The sequence below is a fragment of the Oryctolagus cuniculus genome, chromosome 3 (genome assembly GCF_051225735.1).
Source record: "Oryctolagus cuniculus isolate XC-2025 breed Fujian yellow rabbit chromosome 3, ASM5122573v1, whole genome shotgun sequence".
NCBI lineage: Eukaryota > Metazoa > Chordata > Mammalia > Lagomorpha > Leporidae > Oryctolagus > Oryctolagus cuniculus.
The window spans coordinates 69,355,619-69,374,041 of NC_142869.1; the positions used below are offsets into that span (position 1 = coordinate 69,355,619).

Below are 18,423 nucleotides of genomic sequence, written 5' to 3' on the forward strand. Positions count from 1 at the left end.
AATGTTTTTTCTAAGCACTATAAATAACTAAATATGAGTATTAAAATGAGTTTCAGAAAGCAATGCTTCAAATTGTTCTAATTAGCTCAAATGGAAGTCAAATTTACATGATATTTCAAATTGTATGAATTTAGATAATGTAGTAATCCCATCTTAACTTTATGATTAGATTATGGATATAAACAATATCTATGCCGGGGGCTGGCGCTGTGGTACAGCAGATTAAAGCCTTGGTCTACAGTGTCGCCATCCCATATGGGCGCTGGTTCAAGTCCTGGCTGTTCTTCTGATCCAGCTCTCTGCTATGGCCTGAGAAAGCAGTGAAGATGGCCCAAGTTCTTGGGCCCCTGCACCCATGTGGGAAACCCAGAAGTAGCTTCTGGCTCCTACCTTCAGATCGGAAAAGCTTTGGCCGTTGCAGCCATCTGGGGAGTGAACCAGTGGATGAAGACCTCTCTCTCCCTGCTTCTGCCTCTGCCTTTCTGTAACTCTACCTTTCAAATAAATAAATTTTTTTTTTTTTTTGGACAGGCAGAATGGACAGTGAGAGAGAGAGAAACAGAGAGAAAGGTCTTCCTTTGCTGTTGGTTCACCCTCCAATGGCCGCCGCGCTGCGGCCGGCGCATTGTGCTGATCCGATGGCAGGAGCCAGGAGCCAGGTGCTTTTCCTGGTCTCCCATGGGGTGCAGGGCCCAAGCACCTGGGCCATCCTCCACTGCACTCCCTGGCCACAGCAGAGAGCTGGCCTGGAAGAGGGGCAACCGGGACAGAATCCGGCACCCCAACTGGGACTAGAACCCGGTGTGCCAGCGCCGCTAGGAGGAGGATTAGCCTAGTGAGCCGCGGCGCCGGCAAATAAATAAATCTTTAAAAAAATTCTATCCCAGTCCCCATTTTTTTCTGCAAGATTTTATTTTATTTATTTGAAAGACAGAGTTACAGAGAGAAATAGAGACAGAGAGAGGTCTTCCATCTGCTGGTTCACTCCCCAGATGGCCGCAAGTTGGAGCTGCGCCGATCCGAAGCCAGGAGCCAGGAGCCTCCTCTGGGTTCTCCCACATGGGTGCAGGGACCCAAGGACTTGGGCCATCTTCTGCTGCTATCCCAGGTCATAGCAGAGAGCTGGATCAGAAGAGGAACAGCCAGGACTAGAACCAATGCCCACATGGGATGGCGGCACTTCAGGCCAGGGCTTTAACCCATTGTGCCACAGCACTGGCCCCAGTCCCCATTTTTTTTTTTTTTTAACTTTTAAAAAAAAATTTAGTTATTTATTAGAGCCACAGACAGAGAGAGGCAGAGGCAGAAAGAGAGATCTTCCATCCACTGGTTCACTCCCCAGATGGTCACAAAGGCTGGAGCTGGGCTAATCTAAAGCCAGGAGACAGGAGCTTCTTCCAGGTCTCCCACATGGGTGCAGGGGCCCAAGGAGTTGAGCCATCTTCCACTGCTTTCCCAGGCCATAGCAGAGAGCTGGATGGGAAGAGGACAGGAACCAACACCTATATGGGATGCCAATGCCACAAGAGACGCCCGGCCCACTACGTCATAATAACAGCCCCCCCCCCCCATTTTTTTCCCCAAAGATTGATTTATTTATTTGAAAGGCAGTGTTACAGAGAGAGTGAGCGAGCGAGTGAGCGAAGTCTTCCTTCTACTGGTTCACTCCCCAAATGGCTGCAACAGCGTAGTTGGACCTATATGAAGCCAGGAGCTTCTTTTGGGTCTCCCACGTGAGTACAGGGGCCCAAGCACTTGGGTCATCTTCCACTGCTTTTCTTAGGCCATTAGCAGGGAGCTGGATTGAACTGGAAGTGGACCAGCTGGGAGCAGAACCAGCAGCCATGGGATGCCAGCAATGCTGCTGGCTTTGCCTACTACACCACAATGCTGGTCATTTTTTAAAATTGTAGCTAATCCTACAGCTTCTTCATATGTCTGAATAACATACTTGCTATTACATACAGGAAATGTGAATTTTATTAGGATAAAGATTAAAGAAATAAAGTTATGCAAGAAAAATGCAAAAGATCAATTAGCCTCCCTTAAGATTCATTTGTCTCAACACAAAACTGGAGTTTTTTTAAAAAAATATTTTATCTATTTATTTGAAAGACAGAGTTACAGAGAGAGAGGTAGAGACACAGAGAGAGGTCTTCCATCCACTGGTTTACTCCCCAGATGGCCGCAATGGCCGGAGCCGAGCTGATCCGAAACCAAGAGCCAGGAGCTTCTTCTGGATCTCCTGCATAGGTGCAGGGGCTCAAGGACTTTGGGCTATCTTTTACTGCTTTCCTAGGCCATAGCAGAGAGCTGGATTGAAGAGGAGCAGCTGGGATCAGAACTGGCGCCCACATTTCTCAGGCCAGGGCTTTAACCCACTGCACCAGAGCACTGGCCCCAAAACTGGAAATTTAACATGCAACCTGAATACCAAACTCTCTGAACCAAATGTGATCTATATCCATTTTTAAGTTTTGGCCTTTGTCTTCTGTAAGACTTATAATAATGTAATCTATTTGAAGTTATATTCACAAATCACTCAGTCTTTAGTACCTACTTATAAATACCTTAAGAATAAGAAATTTGTTAAGAACAAGATGTTTTAAGACATCCAAGGATAAGTCAAAAAAAGGATAGCCTTCTCCTGGTGCTCTTTTTCTCTTTGGCTACTCCTTCTAGGAGAATTCGGCAACCATGCTGCAAAGATACTCAAGCATATCTGTGGCATGGTGCATGTGGACAGGAACTCATCCTCCCCCTAACCAACATCAACTTGCCAGCCAACTGAATAAGCCACCTGGAAACCAAGTCCTCTGGCACCAGTCAACCTGTAGATGGCTACAGCTCTGATTGACGCCTTGACTTCAGCTCCATGAAAGACCGAGCCAGAACCATTCAGCTAAGCCATTACCAAACACTTAACCAGCACAAACTATGAAATATAATAAATGTTTACTATTGTTTTGGGAGAAAAAGACTGACAAAAGCAGGGGGGAAATGGGTAAAAAATGAAATAGAAAATTTGAATAAACTATAACTAGTTTAAAAAGAACCTTGAAATGGTGAAAAAACCTTACTCTTTATTCCCTGGAGAAATAAAAAGAATCAAAGCAGTTGTACAAGATTCTACCAAGATTTTAAAAAAACAGGAAGTACCATCTATCTTTCAAATTGTTCCACAAACTAGCAAAAGGGAAAGCCACTCAATTTATTTTAAAACTGTTACCATGAGGACCTTTGAACAAGAACAACATAAGAAAATTACAAAAAATCTTAAATATTAGCTAATCTGTTTTTAAAATATGTGCAAAAACTCATCTGCCAAGCCCTTGGAGGTGAATACTAGTAATTAAACATGTCTCCTGATTTCCAAGTAGGAAATACACTTAGGGTAATCAAACAGCCCCACGTATCAAGGAAAGTTCCCTTTTACAGAAGAACTTCAGCCAGTAAACAAAAAAGGAATGAGGGAATTACAAAAGCAATTTTGCAGCTCCTAATCAAACAACTGAGTTAGATAAGGCTCATCAATGATTATTAAAACTATTAGGAAAAAGGTTGGTGGACAAATGAATGGTCATATGTTGCCAAAGTTTCACTTATCAGTTACAAGGGTAACTATAATGGAGAGACTTGTATATCACAATCATAGCCCAGTAATCAATCTTAGCATCATTAATAGCTCAACATCCAGTAATGCACATTACTGATTCAATTCAATATGAAAGTATATAGCATCACTAATGAGCTATTCTTGCCAAAGATGTTCAGCCTGAAGTGAACCAAGTTTTTTGTTTGTTTTAACAGATATTTGAAAAGCAGAGTGACAGAACAAGGAGACACACACACAATGAAAGAGATATCTTCCTTCTGTTTCACTCCCTACATGGTCTCAACATTCAGGACAGGCCAAAGCCAGGAACTCCATCTGGGTCTCCCACAATTGTGGCAGGGGCCCAAGCACTTAGGCCATCATCCGCTGCATTCCCAGCTGCATTAGCAACTGAGCTAGAGAAGTGGAGCACATTTGACCTGAACTGGCACTCTGATTTAAGAAGCTGGTGTCGGCTTAATCTGCTGTACCACAATGCCAGCACCTGAATCAAGATTTTTAATCTAATTTCCAGTTTAGAGGAAACATAAGAGATAAAGGATCAAAGTTAAACGTAAAAAAGCCATCACATAACCCTAGTAAGTGGAACATTCTATAGACCGACTAGCCTATTCTACAACAAGTAGATATCATGAGACAAAAAGTAGTACGCATACGGAGGATGTTCTAGATTTAGAAAAAGTAAAAGCTAAGTACAATGTATAGCGCAGCAGGATTATGAGGAAACAATTAACTTTTTTTTTTTTTTTTTTTTTTGACAGGCAGAGTGGACAGTGAGAGAGAGAGACAGAGAGAAAGGTCTTCCTTTGCTGTTGGTTCACCCTCCAATGGCCGCTGCGGCCGGCGCACCGTGCCTATCCGAACAATTAACATTTTTTGAGGACAATAAAAATGTTTGTGAAGGTAGGCTGATTTTAAAAGAGGAAAGGGGTTGAAGGGATACTTTTCTACACCAAAAATTAGGATATTAATACAAAGTCAAAGTAATTTAATTTGGGTTTAAAATCAGACAAATATATCTATAGTGCAAACAGCCCAAAATGCCCATGAATATATAGGAGCATACTATATGACAAAGTTGGCAACAGACATGAAGGAAAAGACTAACAGTGAGAAAATTAGTGAATAAAAAATTAGTAAATTATAGGGAGAAAAATTAAGTTGGATCCCCACCTCACAGTTTTTAAAAATATAACACAAATCTAAATTCAGAGTAAAAAGATAAAACAGAAAAAATGTTGCCTCAACATAAAACTTGTTCTTAAAAAAGATCTAGAAGGAGGTACCTTTCTCTGAAGGGAGGAGAGAACCTCCACTTTGACTATGACCTTGTCTAAACAAGATAAGAATCGGAGAACTCAGATGGCTTCCATAGCCTTGGAAACTCATGACTGGAGCATAGGGAGATTACTGATGCCATAGACAGGAGTGTCAATTGGTAAAGTCAACAACAGGAGTCACTGTGCACTTACTCCTCATGTAGGATCTCTGTCCTTAATGTGCTGTGCATTGAGATTTAATGCTATAACGAGTACTCAAACAGTATATTTCACTTTGTGTTTCTATGGGGGTGCAAACTGTTGAAATCTTTACTTAATGCATACTAAACTGATCCTCTGTAAAAAAAAAAAAAAAAAAAAAAAGAAAAAGAAAAGAAACTATCAACTCCCAACTTGACTCTCACTGGGATTAAACATGACAATAGGTCTGATCTGATTTCATCATCATTAAAAAAAAATCATCTATTATTTTTCACTTTATGTTTCTGTGTGGGAGCAAACTGTTGAAATCCTTACTTAATGTATACTAAGCTGATCTTCTGTATATTAAGATAATCGAAAATGAATCTTGATGTGAATGGAAGGGGAGAGGGAGTGGGAAAGGGGAGGGTTGTGGGTGGGAGGGACGGTATGGGGGGGAAGCCATTGTAATCCATTATTCGTACTTTGGAAACTTATATTCATTAAATAAATAAAAATAAAATAAAAAAAAATAAAAAAAAAGATCTAGAGCACTAAAAAAGGGGTTATAAATGGTCAATTTGACCATATCAAAATGAAAAATTCTGTCCAATGAAAAACACTATAAACATAATAGGTAACATACAAGAGACTAGAAGAAAGTATTTTTTAAAGTCTAAAACAAATAAAAGTCCTGCCTGAAATATCCAAAATGTAACATGAACATCTACAAATCAACAGGATAAAGAACCTCAATAGGAGGTTATGATATGCAATTCATAAAAAGGAAACCTGATTAGTTAATAGATATGTGAAAATATCTTTGCTGTAATCAAATGTGTATTAAGATATTTTGCAAAATACTGTATTTGTGGAGCTAGTGTGGTGTAGCAGGTAAAGCTGCTGCCTGCAATGCCTGTATCCCATATGGGTATCAGTTCATGTCCAGTTACTCTGCTTCCAATCCAGCTCCTTTATAATGGTTTGGGAAAAAACAGCAGAAGATGGCCCAAATGTTTGGGCTCCTGCCACCCATGTGGGAGACCCGGAAAAAGCTCCTGGCTTCTGGCTTCGGCCTGGCCTACCCCTGGCCATTGTGTCCATCTGGGGAATGAACCATGGGGAAGATGATCTCTCTGTCTCTCCCTATTTCTGTAGCTCTGACTTTCAAATAAATAAATAAATAAAATTAAAAAAAAATACTGTATCTGTGTTCATGTATATTAAAATATTCTAGAATACAACTTTATACCCACCAGAGGGAAAAATCAGAAAGTTGGATAATCACCAGTGATAAAGCAGACAGGGTAAAAACAGCCCTCAGTTTCCCCTGGGGATTCTTCCACAGTCCTCATGGGAAAGAATGTATTCTCTGTAGTGTTGTTTACGATAGTAAAGCAAAGAGACAAAGCAATCTAAGTGCGTAGCACTGGTGAAAACAGATATGTAAAATATAGTACATGATGGAATGTTACACATCAGTCAGGAATAGATTTGTATGCAGCAACATGGAATAAACAGAATAAATGGACATAGATATATGCAATCTTGAAAAATATAAACACATGGATGATAGACTAAAAGGATGTATGTTTGTTACAAATACAAAAGAGGGTACTTAAAGCATGTGAGGGAAGAATAGAATTGGAGATGGGAAATAAAAGGAAAAGCACATACCCAAACAGATACAACTAAATAATGGCATCTTAAGAATCCATGATTGGGGATGGCGCTGTGGCGTAGGGGGTAAAGCCACTGCCTGCAGCGCTGGCATCCCACATGGGTGCCAGTTCAAGTCCCAGCTGCTCCACTTCTGATCCAGCTCTCTGCTATGGCCTGGGAAGGCAGTGGAAGATGGCCCAAGTGCTTGGGCCCCTGCACCTGTGTGGGAGACCCAGAAGAAGCTCCGGGTTCCTGGCTTCGGATAGGCTCAGCTCCAGCCGTTGCGGCCAACTGGGGAGTAAACCAGTGGGTAGAAGATTCTCTATCTCTCTCTTTCTGCCTCTCCTTCTCTTTGTGTGTAACTCTTTCAAATAAATAAAAATAAATCTTAAATAATCAATGATTGAGAAACTAGCATTGTGGCACAGGGGTTAAGCTGCCACATGCAATGTCAGTATCCCATATGAGCACCAGTTCCCTTCTGATCCAGCTCCCTAAAAATGCACTTGGCAAGCAGCATACTTGAATTCTTTCCAACTGTAAGAGAGACTTGGACGGAATTTTAGGCTTCTGGCTTCAGTCCGGCCCAGCCCAGGCCATTGCAGCCATTTATGGAGTGAACCAGCAGATGAAAGATTTTGATCTGTCTCCCCTCTAACATTGCCTTTTAAATAAATAAGTAAGTAAATAAAAAAATATCAATGATTGAGGCTGGGCATTAAGAAATATGAGCAAGTGAGTTCAATGAAATTGAAGTCCTAAAAAGGACCCCCCAAAAAAATCCCATAAGAGAAAAACAAAAGCCAATGGCATACAACTAATAAGCAACTTGGTTTAGTTACTAGAGTAACAAGAAAAAAGTGGGGGCTGGTGCTGTGGCATAGTAGGTAAAGCCGCCACATGCAGTACCAGCATCCCAAATGGGTGCCAGCTGAGTCCCAGGCTGCTCCATTTCTGATCCAGCTCTTTGCTACGGCTTAGGAAAACAGCCGAAGATGGCCCAAGTCCTTAGGCACCTGCATCCATGTGGAAGACCTGGAAGAAGCTCCTGGCTTCAGATCAGCCTAGCTCTGGCTATTGCAATCATTTGGGGAGTGAACCAGCAGATGGAAGATCTCTCTCTCCCTCTGTTTCTCTCTGCCTCTGTATAACTCTGCCTTTCAAATAAATAAATAAATCTTTTAAAAAGGAAAAAGGTTTTCTGATTCACTTACTTTTTAAATTGTTAATATACAGGGGCTGGTGCTATGGTGTAGCAGGTTAAGCCTCTGGGGCACTGGCATCCTACGTGGGGGCCAGTTTGAGTCCCGGTTCCTCCATTTCTGATCCAGCTCCCTGCTGATGGCTTGGGAAAGCTATGGAAGATGGTCCACATGTTTGGGCCCCTGCACCTACATGGGAGACCTGGGAGAAGCACCTGGCATCAGATCGGCCCAGCTCCAGCCATTGTAGCCATTTGGGGAGTGAACCAGCATATGGAAGACCTTTCTCTCTCTTCTTCTGTAACTCTGCCTCTCAAGTAAATAAATAAATCTTTTAAAACAAAATAAATTGCAATATACAACATTAAATAAAGACATAAAATTTAGTATGTGAGTCTTCAAATTCTACCAAACAAGAAAAAGGAAAAGGAACTGAAATAAATAACAAAGGGGACCAGTGGTGTGATGCAGCAGGTAAAGCTGCTGCCTCCGTTGCTGGCATCCCATATGGAAGCTGATTTGAGTCCTGGCTGCTGCACTTTGGATCCAGCTCTCTGCTAATGGCCTGGAGAAGCAATAGAAGATGGCCCAAATCTCCGTGTGGGAGACCCAGAAGAAGCTCCTGGCTCCTGGCTTCAAATCAGCCCAGCTCTGTCGGTTGCGGCCATTTCGGGAGTTAACCAGTGGATGGAAGATATGTCTCTCTCTGCCTCTCTGTATTTCTGTCTTTCAAATAAATAAATGAATCTTTAAAAAAATTTCCCCTCACTACTAGTTAAAAAAAAAAAAAAACAGGATGCAAGCAAACATTGCGCACTACATTTGGTATTTTGTTTTGTTTTTTAAAAAAGATGTAACAATGAAGCAGACTATGAGAGTGACTAGCTCTTTCATCTCGAAACCTTTTGGATGTATTAGTGGTAAAGGCAGACAACGAGTGTACAAGAGTTATCATCTCTAGTATTTTTCCCTTGGACTAAATGGAATTAGCCCACAAACTAACTATGAAATTTTGTCTCTAAAAGACAAACTAAAATACTGTAACAGTACTCAGCACAGAACTATTTTAACTAAACATTTAACGTTTTCTCATATGTAACTAAATTGGCCTGAACCTCTACTGTATCAGCTTTTTGGTTTAGTACAACTATCAAAATGAATAACCCAGAAAATAAATGTAATTAAGTCAAATCACTGTCAAAATAAGGTACCAATAAAATCTCCCTTATTGGTATTGGGAGCAGGTTATATGTGTCCCCTTCCACTCTAATACCTTTCAAATACTAACAATGTAACTGATTCATTACATATCTCTCTAACCTACAGAAAGCAATATAGAGTTAAGGAACCACAGTCATCTTAAGGCTTAACACAGTATGACTCATAAAACTCACTTATGTTTAATAAAATTAATTACTGATTTAAACAGAAGCCAATTGGTGGTTTGGTATATGTTAATAATATTAATCTTGCAGTTCTTTTCAACAAATAAAGTAACCATGCACCAGCACATCTGAAAAAAAGATAATTCCAAATAACTTATAAAGTTAATGATTTTAAGAGATGCAAATAAGGAAAATATGCAAACTATCAAATCATCTCATTCATCTCAGCTATGTCTGAGCTGACCAGACAGATGCCTATCTTCTCTAAGTGGATGTATTCTTCTCCTTACCAATGGGGGATTCTGGAGTTAGTCCCATGCTTTGAAGCAGTGCTTCAGCTTCTCTTCTCTTCTTTTCAAGATCTGATTCTTCTTGCACAGGAGCAACAGCTTCCTTCTTCTGATCGGTCTAAAATTTTTAAATGAAAAACTTAACTTTAGGAACAGGCATTTGGCCTAGCAGTTAAGATGCTGGTTACCACACCCATGGGCCTATACCAGAGTGTTCGGGTTTGATTCCCAGCTCCAACCTCAATTCCAGCTTCCCGCCAATGCTGACACCGGGAGGCAGCAGAAGACAACTCAAAATACCTGAGACCCCATCACCCACACGGGAAATGGGACATCTGAGGAGTGAACTGGTGATGGGAGCACACTTGTGCACACTCACTTGTATTCACTCTCTAACTCTGAAATTAAAAAAAGTTAATATGTGGTTTGAAAATTTTGCAAAAAATCTTTCAAATAATATTCTAACACTATTTTTAGGAGGTACACTTAATTTTTAATCTAAATTAAAGTCATTTTAATAGTAAGTAAATGAAAAATGTTCTTAATAGAGTTCTAGTAAATATTCTCTATATGATATAGTACCAAACTCATCCATCTTTATAGGTAATCAAAGAGGTTCCACAAAATTTTCCTAACATTAGGGCTGCTATTGTGGCACAGTGGGTTAAGCTACATTCCACGATGCTGGCATCCCATATTGGAGCCCTGGTTTTGAGTCCCAGATGCTCCACTTCCAATCCAGCTCCCTGCTGGAGGAGCTACAGAAGATAGCCCAAAGACCTGCACCCCTGCCAGCCACATGAGAGACCCAGATGGAGTCCCTGGCTATTGGCTTTGGCCTGGCTCGGTCCCAGCTGTGTAGGCATTTGGGGAGTGAACCAGCAGACAGATTTCTCTCTCTCTGTAACTCTGCTTTACAAATAAATCAACCTTTTATTATTATTTTTAATAAAGTGGCAATCTCCCCCAGTGTGGCAAAAAAGCACTAAAAAATGAGGTGGAATTATTAAAAATTTAACAAATTTTAAATAAGTTGACAATTTTTGCCTTATAAAAAAAGTATGGAGTACCTCTAATATCTGTATAAAGTCTTCATTTTATTTATACAATTTTATGCAGAGAACATCAAAAATTCATGTGAAGATTTTTATTTTTTTACATTACAAGCATTTACTTTTTTATTTGAGAGACAAAGACACAGAGAAACAGAGCTCCCATCCACTGGTTCACTCCCCAAATGCCAACAGTGAGAACCACCAGAAACTCAATCCAGGCCTCCCATGTAAGTAGAGGAACCAGATTACTTGAGCCATGACCAGATCTGCACCAGCAGGAAACTGCAATCAGGAGCCAGAGCCAGAATTTAACCAAGAACTCCCAGCGGGTCACAGGAATACCAATCACTAGGCCCAATGCTCTCCCATTGGTCTTTTTTATGATAATAAAAACATATGATTGTATTTGGTAAAATTAAAAGTCACTTTTACATAGCACAAAACATTGTTATGAAAATTTCTGACAGCTGTTATTTCAGCTATGTATAATTCTAGCAAAACATTCTAATTAAACTAGATAAACTTTAAAACAGGTTGAGTATCCCTTACTTGACTGAGACCAGAAATGTTTTAGATTTTGAATTTTAAATTTTGGAATATTTGCATGTAAATATTAAAGTATCTAGGGGAGGGGATCCAATTCTAAACATGAAATTCATTCACATTTCATATATACTTTACACATAGCCTGAATGTGATTTTATACATTTTTAGTGTGCATGTGTTTCAACTGCAACTGTTACATAAGGTCAGGTACAGAATTTTCCACTCATGAAGCAGGCCACACAGCAGACTCACAGAATGACAAATGCCCTAAACAGCACTCTGGCCTCAGAATTAGCCCTTAAGGCATTTGGATCTGGCTAAAAAGCCCATGAGAGCATTTCAGACATGGAAAGCCAAGACACTGTGGCAAAAAATGGCCTACATGAAAGATCTCTGTTAGTGAGATCCCAGTGGAAACAAGGGGCCAAAGAAGAAGGTACCTTTCTCTGAAGGGAGGAGAGAACTTCCACTTTGACTATGACCTTGTCTAAATAATGATGGAGTTTGTGGACTCAAAAGGCTTCCATAGCCTTGGCAGCTCATGACAAGAGCCTTGGGTGATCACTGACATCATAAATAAAGAGTGTGGGGCCGGTGCCATGGCACAGTAGGTTAATCCTCCACCTGCAGCACCAGGATGCCATATGGGCACCAGTTATAGTCCTGGCTGCTCCTCTTCCAATCCACCTCTCTGCTGTGGCCTGGGAAAGCAGTGGAAGATAGCCCAAGTCCTTGGGTCCCTGCACCCATGTGGGAGACCAGGAAGAAGCACCTAGCTCCTGGCTTCGGATCAGCACGACTCCGGCCATTGCAGCCCTTTGAAGAGTGAACCAACGGACAGAAAACCTTTCTGTCTCTCCCTCTCATTGTAACTCTACCTCTCAAATAAGTAAAATAAAATATATATATATAAATAAGAGTGTCAATTATTAAATCAACAATAGGAGTCACTGTGCACTTGCTCCTCATGTAGGACCTCTGTCCTTAATGAGTTGTACTATGAGAATTAACAGTAAAACTAGTCTTCAAACAGTACTTTATACTTTGTGTGTCTGTGTGGGTGTAAACTGTTGAAACCTTTACTTAGTACAGAGTTGATCTGTATATAAAGATAATTAAAAATGAATCTTAATGAAGAATGGGATGGGAGAGAGAGAAGGAAGTGGGACAGGAGTTGGGGGTGGGAGAGCGGGTATGGGGGGAAGAACCACTATATTCCAAAAGCTGTATCTGTGAAATTTGTATTTATTAAATAAGAGCTTTCTATTAAAAAAAAGAATTTTCCATTTATGGAATCATGTTGGTACTCAAAAAGTTCCTTCTTTTTTTGAGCATTTCAGATTTTGGGTTTCAAGATTACAGATCCTCAAGCCTATATTCTCAGATCATTCACAACATTTTAAGAAAAATTTAAGCTTTTGAGGGAAAAGTTTCATGTATACACCTTAATACATGTGACAGTATATTTGAGTCAACCCCATTACTCATATATTGTCCGGAGTGAATTTTGTTACTCACAATAGTCTATGATACCTTTTTAACTTAAAGTCATCAGAAAATTTCATCAAAATAGCAAAACTGAATATTTTACCAAACAAACTTTAATGCATGTAACAGTTTATCAGCAGACTCCTGAATTAGAAAATGATCAAATTCACTCTCAGAATTGAGGAGTTGAAGACTATAGAGACTATTCTGGAATGGGTCTGCTAATCTAAAGCATGCTTCCACCAGTTAGCTTTTAATCAAGTAGCTAATATAAAGTTCTAACCCTTTTATGAAAGTGTAACAAAAACTGTTCAGCATTAACCAGCAAATTCTTCAGTTTTAGGCCTTAACAGCATCACAGCAATGCTGCATATAAACTGTCTCTTCATTTATTTAGGCTATCACACTGAAAAAAAAAAAAAACTTGGTACTAAAGTCACACTTAGGACCAACTACCATACACTGGCCATTTAAAACACATCTGTGGTAAAAGTATACATATCTATCCAAAGAGTTTCCATAGGAGTAAATGTGTATCTCATGCAGGAATAAGTAAAATATCTCCAGCTCAGGGTCAATGAATATTTTCTGCATTTGATAAAACAAGTGATGTCAAAACTCAGAAGACAGAAGTACCTGGTCCAACTTTATTACCTCATCAAACCTACAACTCAATAAAAATATAGCCTTTCAATAAGTAACTCATGATAAAATACATAGGAACAAGTCCTCTAATCAATTATGTCATCTATTATACATTTGTTTGCCATTAACATTACCAATTCTGACAAATTACTAGCAGTTCAGACTAGCAAAATGTTCAGAAATAAAACTTCATAAGTCTAAACTATGCTAAAAGTATCATCTTATGAGCTAATAGATTTTTACATAAAATTATCTTTTTTAGAAAAGGATTATTTATGTATTTTATTTTAAAGGCAGAGCAACAGAGAGACACGGAAATACAAAAAAAGATATTCCATCCGCTGGTTCACTCCCCAAATGGCTGTAAGTCAGCAACAGCTCAGGCCAAAGCCAGGAGCCAAGAACTCTATCCTGGTCTCCCACATGGGTACAGGGGCTTCAGTACTTGGGCCAACTTCCATTGCCTTCTGAGGCACATTAGCAGGAGCTGGACTGGAAGTAGAGCAGCCAGACTCAAACTGCCACTCTGATATGCGATGCTAGCGTTGCAGGTAGTGGCTTAATCCACTGTGCCACAACACTAGTTCTGCAACACAGATTACAAGGGGTGGAGGAGGCCTTCAAAAAGCTTATGAATAAAGTGTATTGTGAAATAGTTATATATTGATTTCAAAAATTATTATACCAAAATAAACTTACCTTCTTTTTTCTACAAATTTTTTGAAATACCCTCATATAACAAATACATTCTTAGATTAAATATGTAAATTGAACTTCTTAATCAAATCTTAGAAATGGAATCTATATGCAACATTTTCATTTAGTTAAAAATAATCACATTTTGGCCAGCGCCGCAGCTCACTAGGCTAATCCTCCGCCTTGCGGCGCTGGCACACCGGGTTCTAGTCCTGTTCGGGGCACCGGATTCTGTCCCGGTTGCCCCTCTTCCAGGCCAGCTCTCTGCTGTGGCCAGGGAGTGCAGTGGAGGATGGCCCAGGTGCTTGGGCCCTGCACCCCATGGGAGACCAGGAGAAGTACCTGGCTCCTGCCATCGGATCAGTGTGGTGCACTGGCCACAGCGCGCTGGCCACGGCAGCCATTGGAGGGTGAACCAACGGCAAAGGAAGACCTTTCTCTCTCTCTCTCTCTCTCTCACTGTCCACTCTGTCAAAAAAAAAAAAAAAACACCACATTTTAATTTACCAGTTGTGTAATTTTCACATATTAGCCTGTTTCTTTAAAGTAGGAGCTGATTATAATACATCTACAGTCGTAAGTGCTAGATTTTTTCTATTTTGGAATTATTACATAAAAATATGTACTAGGAATAAACTCTACTTATATTGTTATTCTTTAAAAAAATTAAACATACTTCTTTCTTTTTCCTTTCTTCTTCTTTTCTCTTCTTCTCCTCTCTGATTTGTGCCAACCGCTGTTTCTTTCGTTCCAATTCAGCCTTTAGTTCACTTTTGTCCGACATGTTTGTGACCTTAACAAGCATACAATGAATTCCAATAATCAATACATTGGCAAAAGTAGCACACTTAAAAAAAAAAATCAGTTCTTAGCAAAGATAACCATCCCGAGAGGCCCTGCAGTTCAATACTATATAAAGAGAGCATGTAATCTCCACTTTAAAAATATAAGCATAGGGGCTGACATTATGGTGTAACGGGTTAAGCTGCTGCTGCAATGCAGGCATACCATATGGGCACTGGTTCAAGTCATGGCTGCTACACTTTGGATCCAACTCCCTGCTAACGCGCCTGGGGAAACAGCAGAAGACAGGCCAAGTGCTTTGGTCCCCTGGTCAATGTGGGAGACCAAGATAATGTTCCACTGGCTCCTGGATTTGGCTTGGCCCAACCCTGGTCATTGCAGCCATTCTGGGAGTGAACCAAGAAAGCATGTAATAAGTTCTTTATTGTTTACATGCCCCCAATTAAAAAAGAATTTACTTATTTGAAAGGCACAGTTGCAGAGAGAGGGAGAGACAGTGAGATCTTCCATCTGTTGGTTCACTCCCCAGGCACAGCGGCTGGGGTTGGGCCAGTCTGAAGCCAGGAGCCTAGAACTCCACTGGGGTCTCCCATGTGGGTGCAGGGCCTCAAGAACTTGGGCCATCTTCTGCTGCTTTCCCAAGAGCATTAGCAGGGAGCTGGACCAGAAGTAGAGCAGCTGGGACTCAAACAGGCCCTCATACGGGAAACATTGCAGGCGGTAGCTTAACCCACTGCACCACAACAACATCCTCCCCACCACAAGTTTTTGAAAACTTTGTTACTTTAAAAAAAATTAAATTTATTTATTTTCATTTTATTTGAAAGGTGCAGGGAATGGGAGGGGGGGCATGGATCTTCCATTTATCAATTTATTCCTCAAATGCCCCCAACAGCCAGGGTTGGGCAAGGCTAAAGCCAGGAGTGGGAAACCATATCTAGTTCTCTTATGTGGGTGGCAAGAACCCAAATACTCAAACCATCACTTGGTGCCTCCCAGGATGTGCATTAGCAGGAAGTTGGTGCCAGAAACAAATCCAGACATTCCTATACAAGATGCAGGTATCCCAAATGGGGTCCCAACCACTGTGCCAGATGCACACTCCCACATGCCCAGATTTTCTATGACAATATATTCCTACTACAGCAATGAAGATAAAGGTAAAGACAGGCTCTTAAGATATGCGCTGGCATTAAGAACTCTCAAGTAATGTGACACAGATCCAAACTACTACCAGAGTGTTGCACTCATTCCTAGAAACCTGCTAAAAACCATGAGGACAAAGAAAATTTCTGCAAATTTGCAAATTCTAGAAGGGCCATGGTAGCAGTAATATTAAAGACAGCATAGTGCAAAGGGCACCATCGTTATCAGTCCGATCAACTTCTTTGTTTCTCCACTCACACCTTACCTTACACCTGTTAGGACACTTTTTATACAATTACTTGTGAACACACTTGAAATGTTCCAGATTAGACTGTAATCTACTTGAAATCAAGGCTTGTGTTTTAGTCATTTTTGTCTCCACAGTCTACAGCACAGTGACCTTAACATTGCATTGATACTGGCTAAATGAATAATGAATAAGTTAGATAACATTACAAACAGAGGTTTAAAAACAACTACATGAACATTACTTTATCCTCAGTTTTAGGAAAAAGTAATGATTCGAGGGTTTTTAAAAATTGAAAAAGTATCATAGGGATAAAGCAAAAGGTAACTTATTATCATCTTCATATTTTGACTTAGAATGATCAACGTCTCTGCGTGTACAACTGAAGTATCAAATTATGCTTCAGACCAAGAAAACTGGGAAAACCAACTTCTGGAAAACTGTATGTAGGAGGAATCTCCAAAAAAGCTCAATTGTTACATCAAAATAAAGAGGGTTAGAGAGGGGGAAAAACCCTGTCTTCCAATAAACACATAAAGGAAATTTCTCTTATAAAATAGTCCAGAGACACTGACATCACAAGTCGATAAGTTCCAAGCGTACAAAAACAGTGACAAGCTGCCTCCACCGACCCTTAAAGAGACTCACTCTATCCACCGGGACAAACGCCGCCCTTGCTACCCAGCTGCGCACGGTAGAAGAGAACTTCCACACCTAACTCTGCAGGTGCAGCTAGCTAACCGCGTTATTTTTGCTCAGTGTCAACCGTAAAATGGAGGTACTACCGCTAAGGGACATTAGAGTAAGCATATTTTTAGGCAAAGCCCAACAACACAGGTTGACCGGCTCTTACTGCAGCTGACCCGTCCGTCTCTCTCTCATCCTGAGGCCAGAGCCTCCATGACGACGGATCGGTTCCTTTTCTGAAAACTCCGGGGAAGAGAAGTCTGCAGAGTTCGGCGCTACAAGCCCCGCGTAGGGACCTTCCCAACACACACGAGGTGCGGGGAAACGCTAGCAATGACCTATATTTGTAAAACGGAGCAAGCAGAAAAGGAATCACTTTCTCCCCCACCCCGGGGTCACCGCCAAGAAGGCGCGGTCCAGGTCAGGGAATCCGGAGGAAGGGGCCGGCGGACGCTGGCCGAGCCTCTAGGCTCCACAGGCCGCCTCTTGAGGCTCAAGAAGGGAAGGGAGTGGACTCCTCTCCGCCGGCTGCCCTGAGTCACGGCACCCGGTTTCCCCCGCCTCCTCTCCCCAGAGCCGGAGGGCGCTGTCAGCAGGACCTGCCTGGCCGCCCTTCGAGTCCCGACGCGGGACAGGCAGGAGGGCCTTCGAGGCAGAGCAGCCAACCCACCTGTGAGGTGGCGGGACGGGGAAAGAGTCTTCCCGTCGGCAACTTCCCGGTAACGTCCCTCGCCTAAGCCCTCAACGACAACCGCCGCCGCCACCAGCTCAGCGGCTTCCCGAAGCACACAAAGAGGGATGGGCGGCGGCTGCTACGGCGAGAGCTTAGGGACACAAGGCTCCGCCAGACCAAGCTTGCGCTCAGGAACACAGGGTGGGGCCCTGCGACGCAGAGTAGCTCCCCCATGACTTACCCTGTTGCAAAGCAGATAAGACAGCGCAGCTCGCCCTGAGGCCCGAAGCCTTTTCGCTTTGCCAACCGCTGGAAAATCACGCCTAGTATCTTGGGGCTGAGTCCGTACGCTCCGCCTCGTGGTTCAAATTGACACCACCTGGGAGAACTACAAGACCCAGCACCGATGGAAACCTGCGTGCGGGGAGCAGTGCATTTTGGGAGTTGTGGTCGCTGGTAGTCGCAAGGTCTTCTGGGAGACGTAGTATTGCGAGCCTTTGGGGCGTCTACTTGGACGGCTTCTTCCTGGAATATGCCAGTGAGAGGGTATGTGCTCTTCATCTTTCGGCGTATTCCTGTCGTTGTCCGGGGCGCCTGACGTTCAGTGTGTTGGATCTTCAGATGTTTGACTCAACAGTGGCAGAATTTTAAGGAGGGTTATTTTCCAGTGGATAACACTGCACTTTAGGATATATGAAGAATATAGGTTTTTTTCCCCCAGTATTTACTTACTTATTTGAAAAGCAGAGTTACCGAGAGCGAAACACACACACACACACACACACACACACACACACAGAGAGAGAGAGAGAGAGAGAGAG

General features: G+C 41.7%; 1 protein-coding gene across 17 annotated transcripts in view; it reads right to left on the minus strand.

The window, feature by feature from the left end:
- DYNC1I2 (dynein cytoplasmic 1 intermediate chain 2) overlaps positions 1-18,054 on the minus strand; it is a 68,978-nt gene extending 50,924 nt beyond the window's left edge. For 11 of the 17 annotated variants that reach the window (XM_070070701.2, XM_070070700.2, XM_089328166.1 and 8 more), the window contains exons 1-3: positions 17,844-18,054; positions 14,722-14,838; positions 9,616-9,733 (exon numbers count right to left, since the gene is read on the minus strand). In XM_070070701.2, the coding sequence (XP_069926802.1) occupies positions 9,616-9,733; positions 14,722-14,829 (226 nt within the window). In that variant the 5' untranslated portion in view covers positions 14,830-14,838; positions 17,844-18,054. Of the gene's footprint in view, positions 1-9,615; positions 9,734-14,721; positions 14,839-16,890; positions 17,553-17,599; positions 17,724-17,843 lie in introns of those variants that run through there. The other 6 variants (XM_008258742.5, XM_008258741.5, XM_008258743.5 and 3 more) reach the window with 2 other exon arrangements.
- Positions 18,055-18,423: the final 369 nt, after the last annotated feature.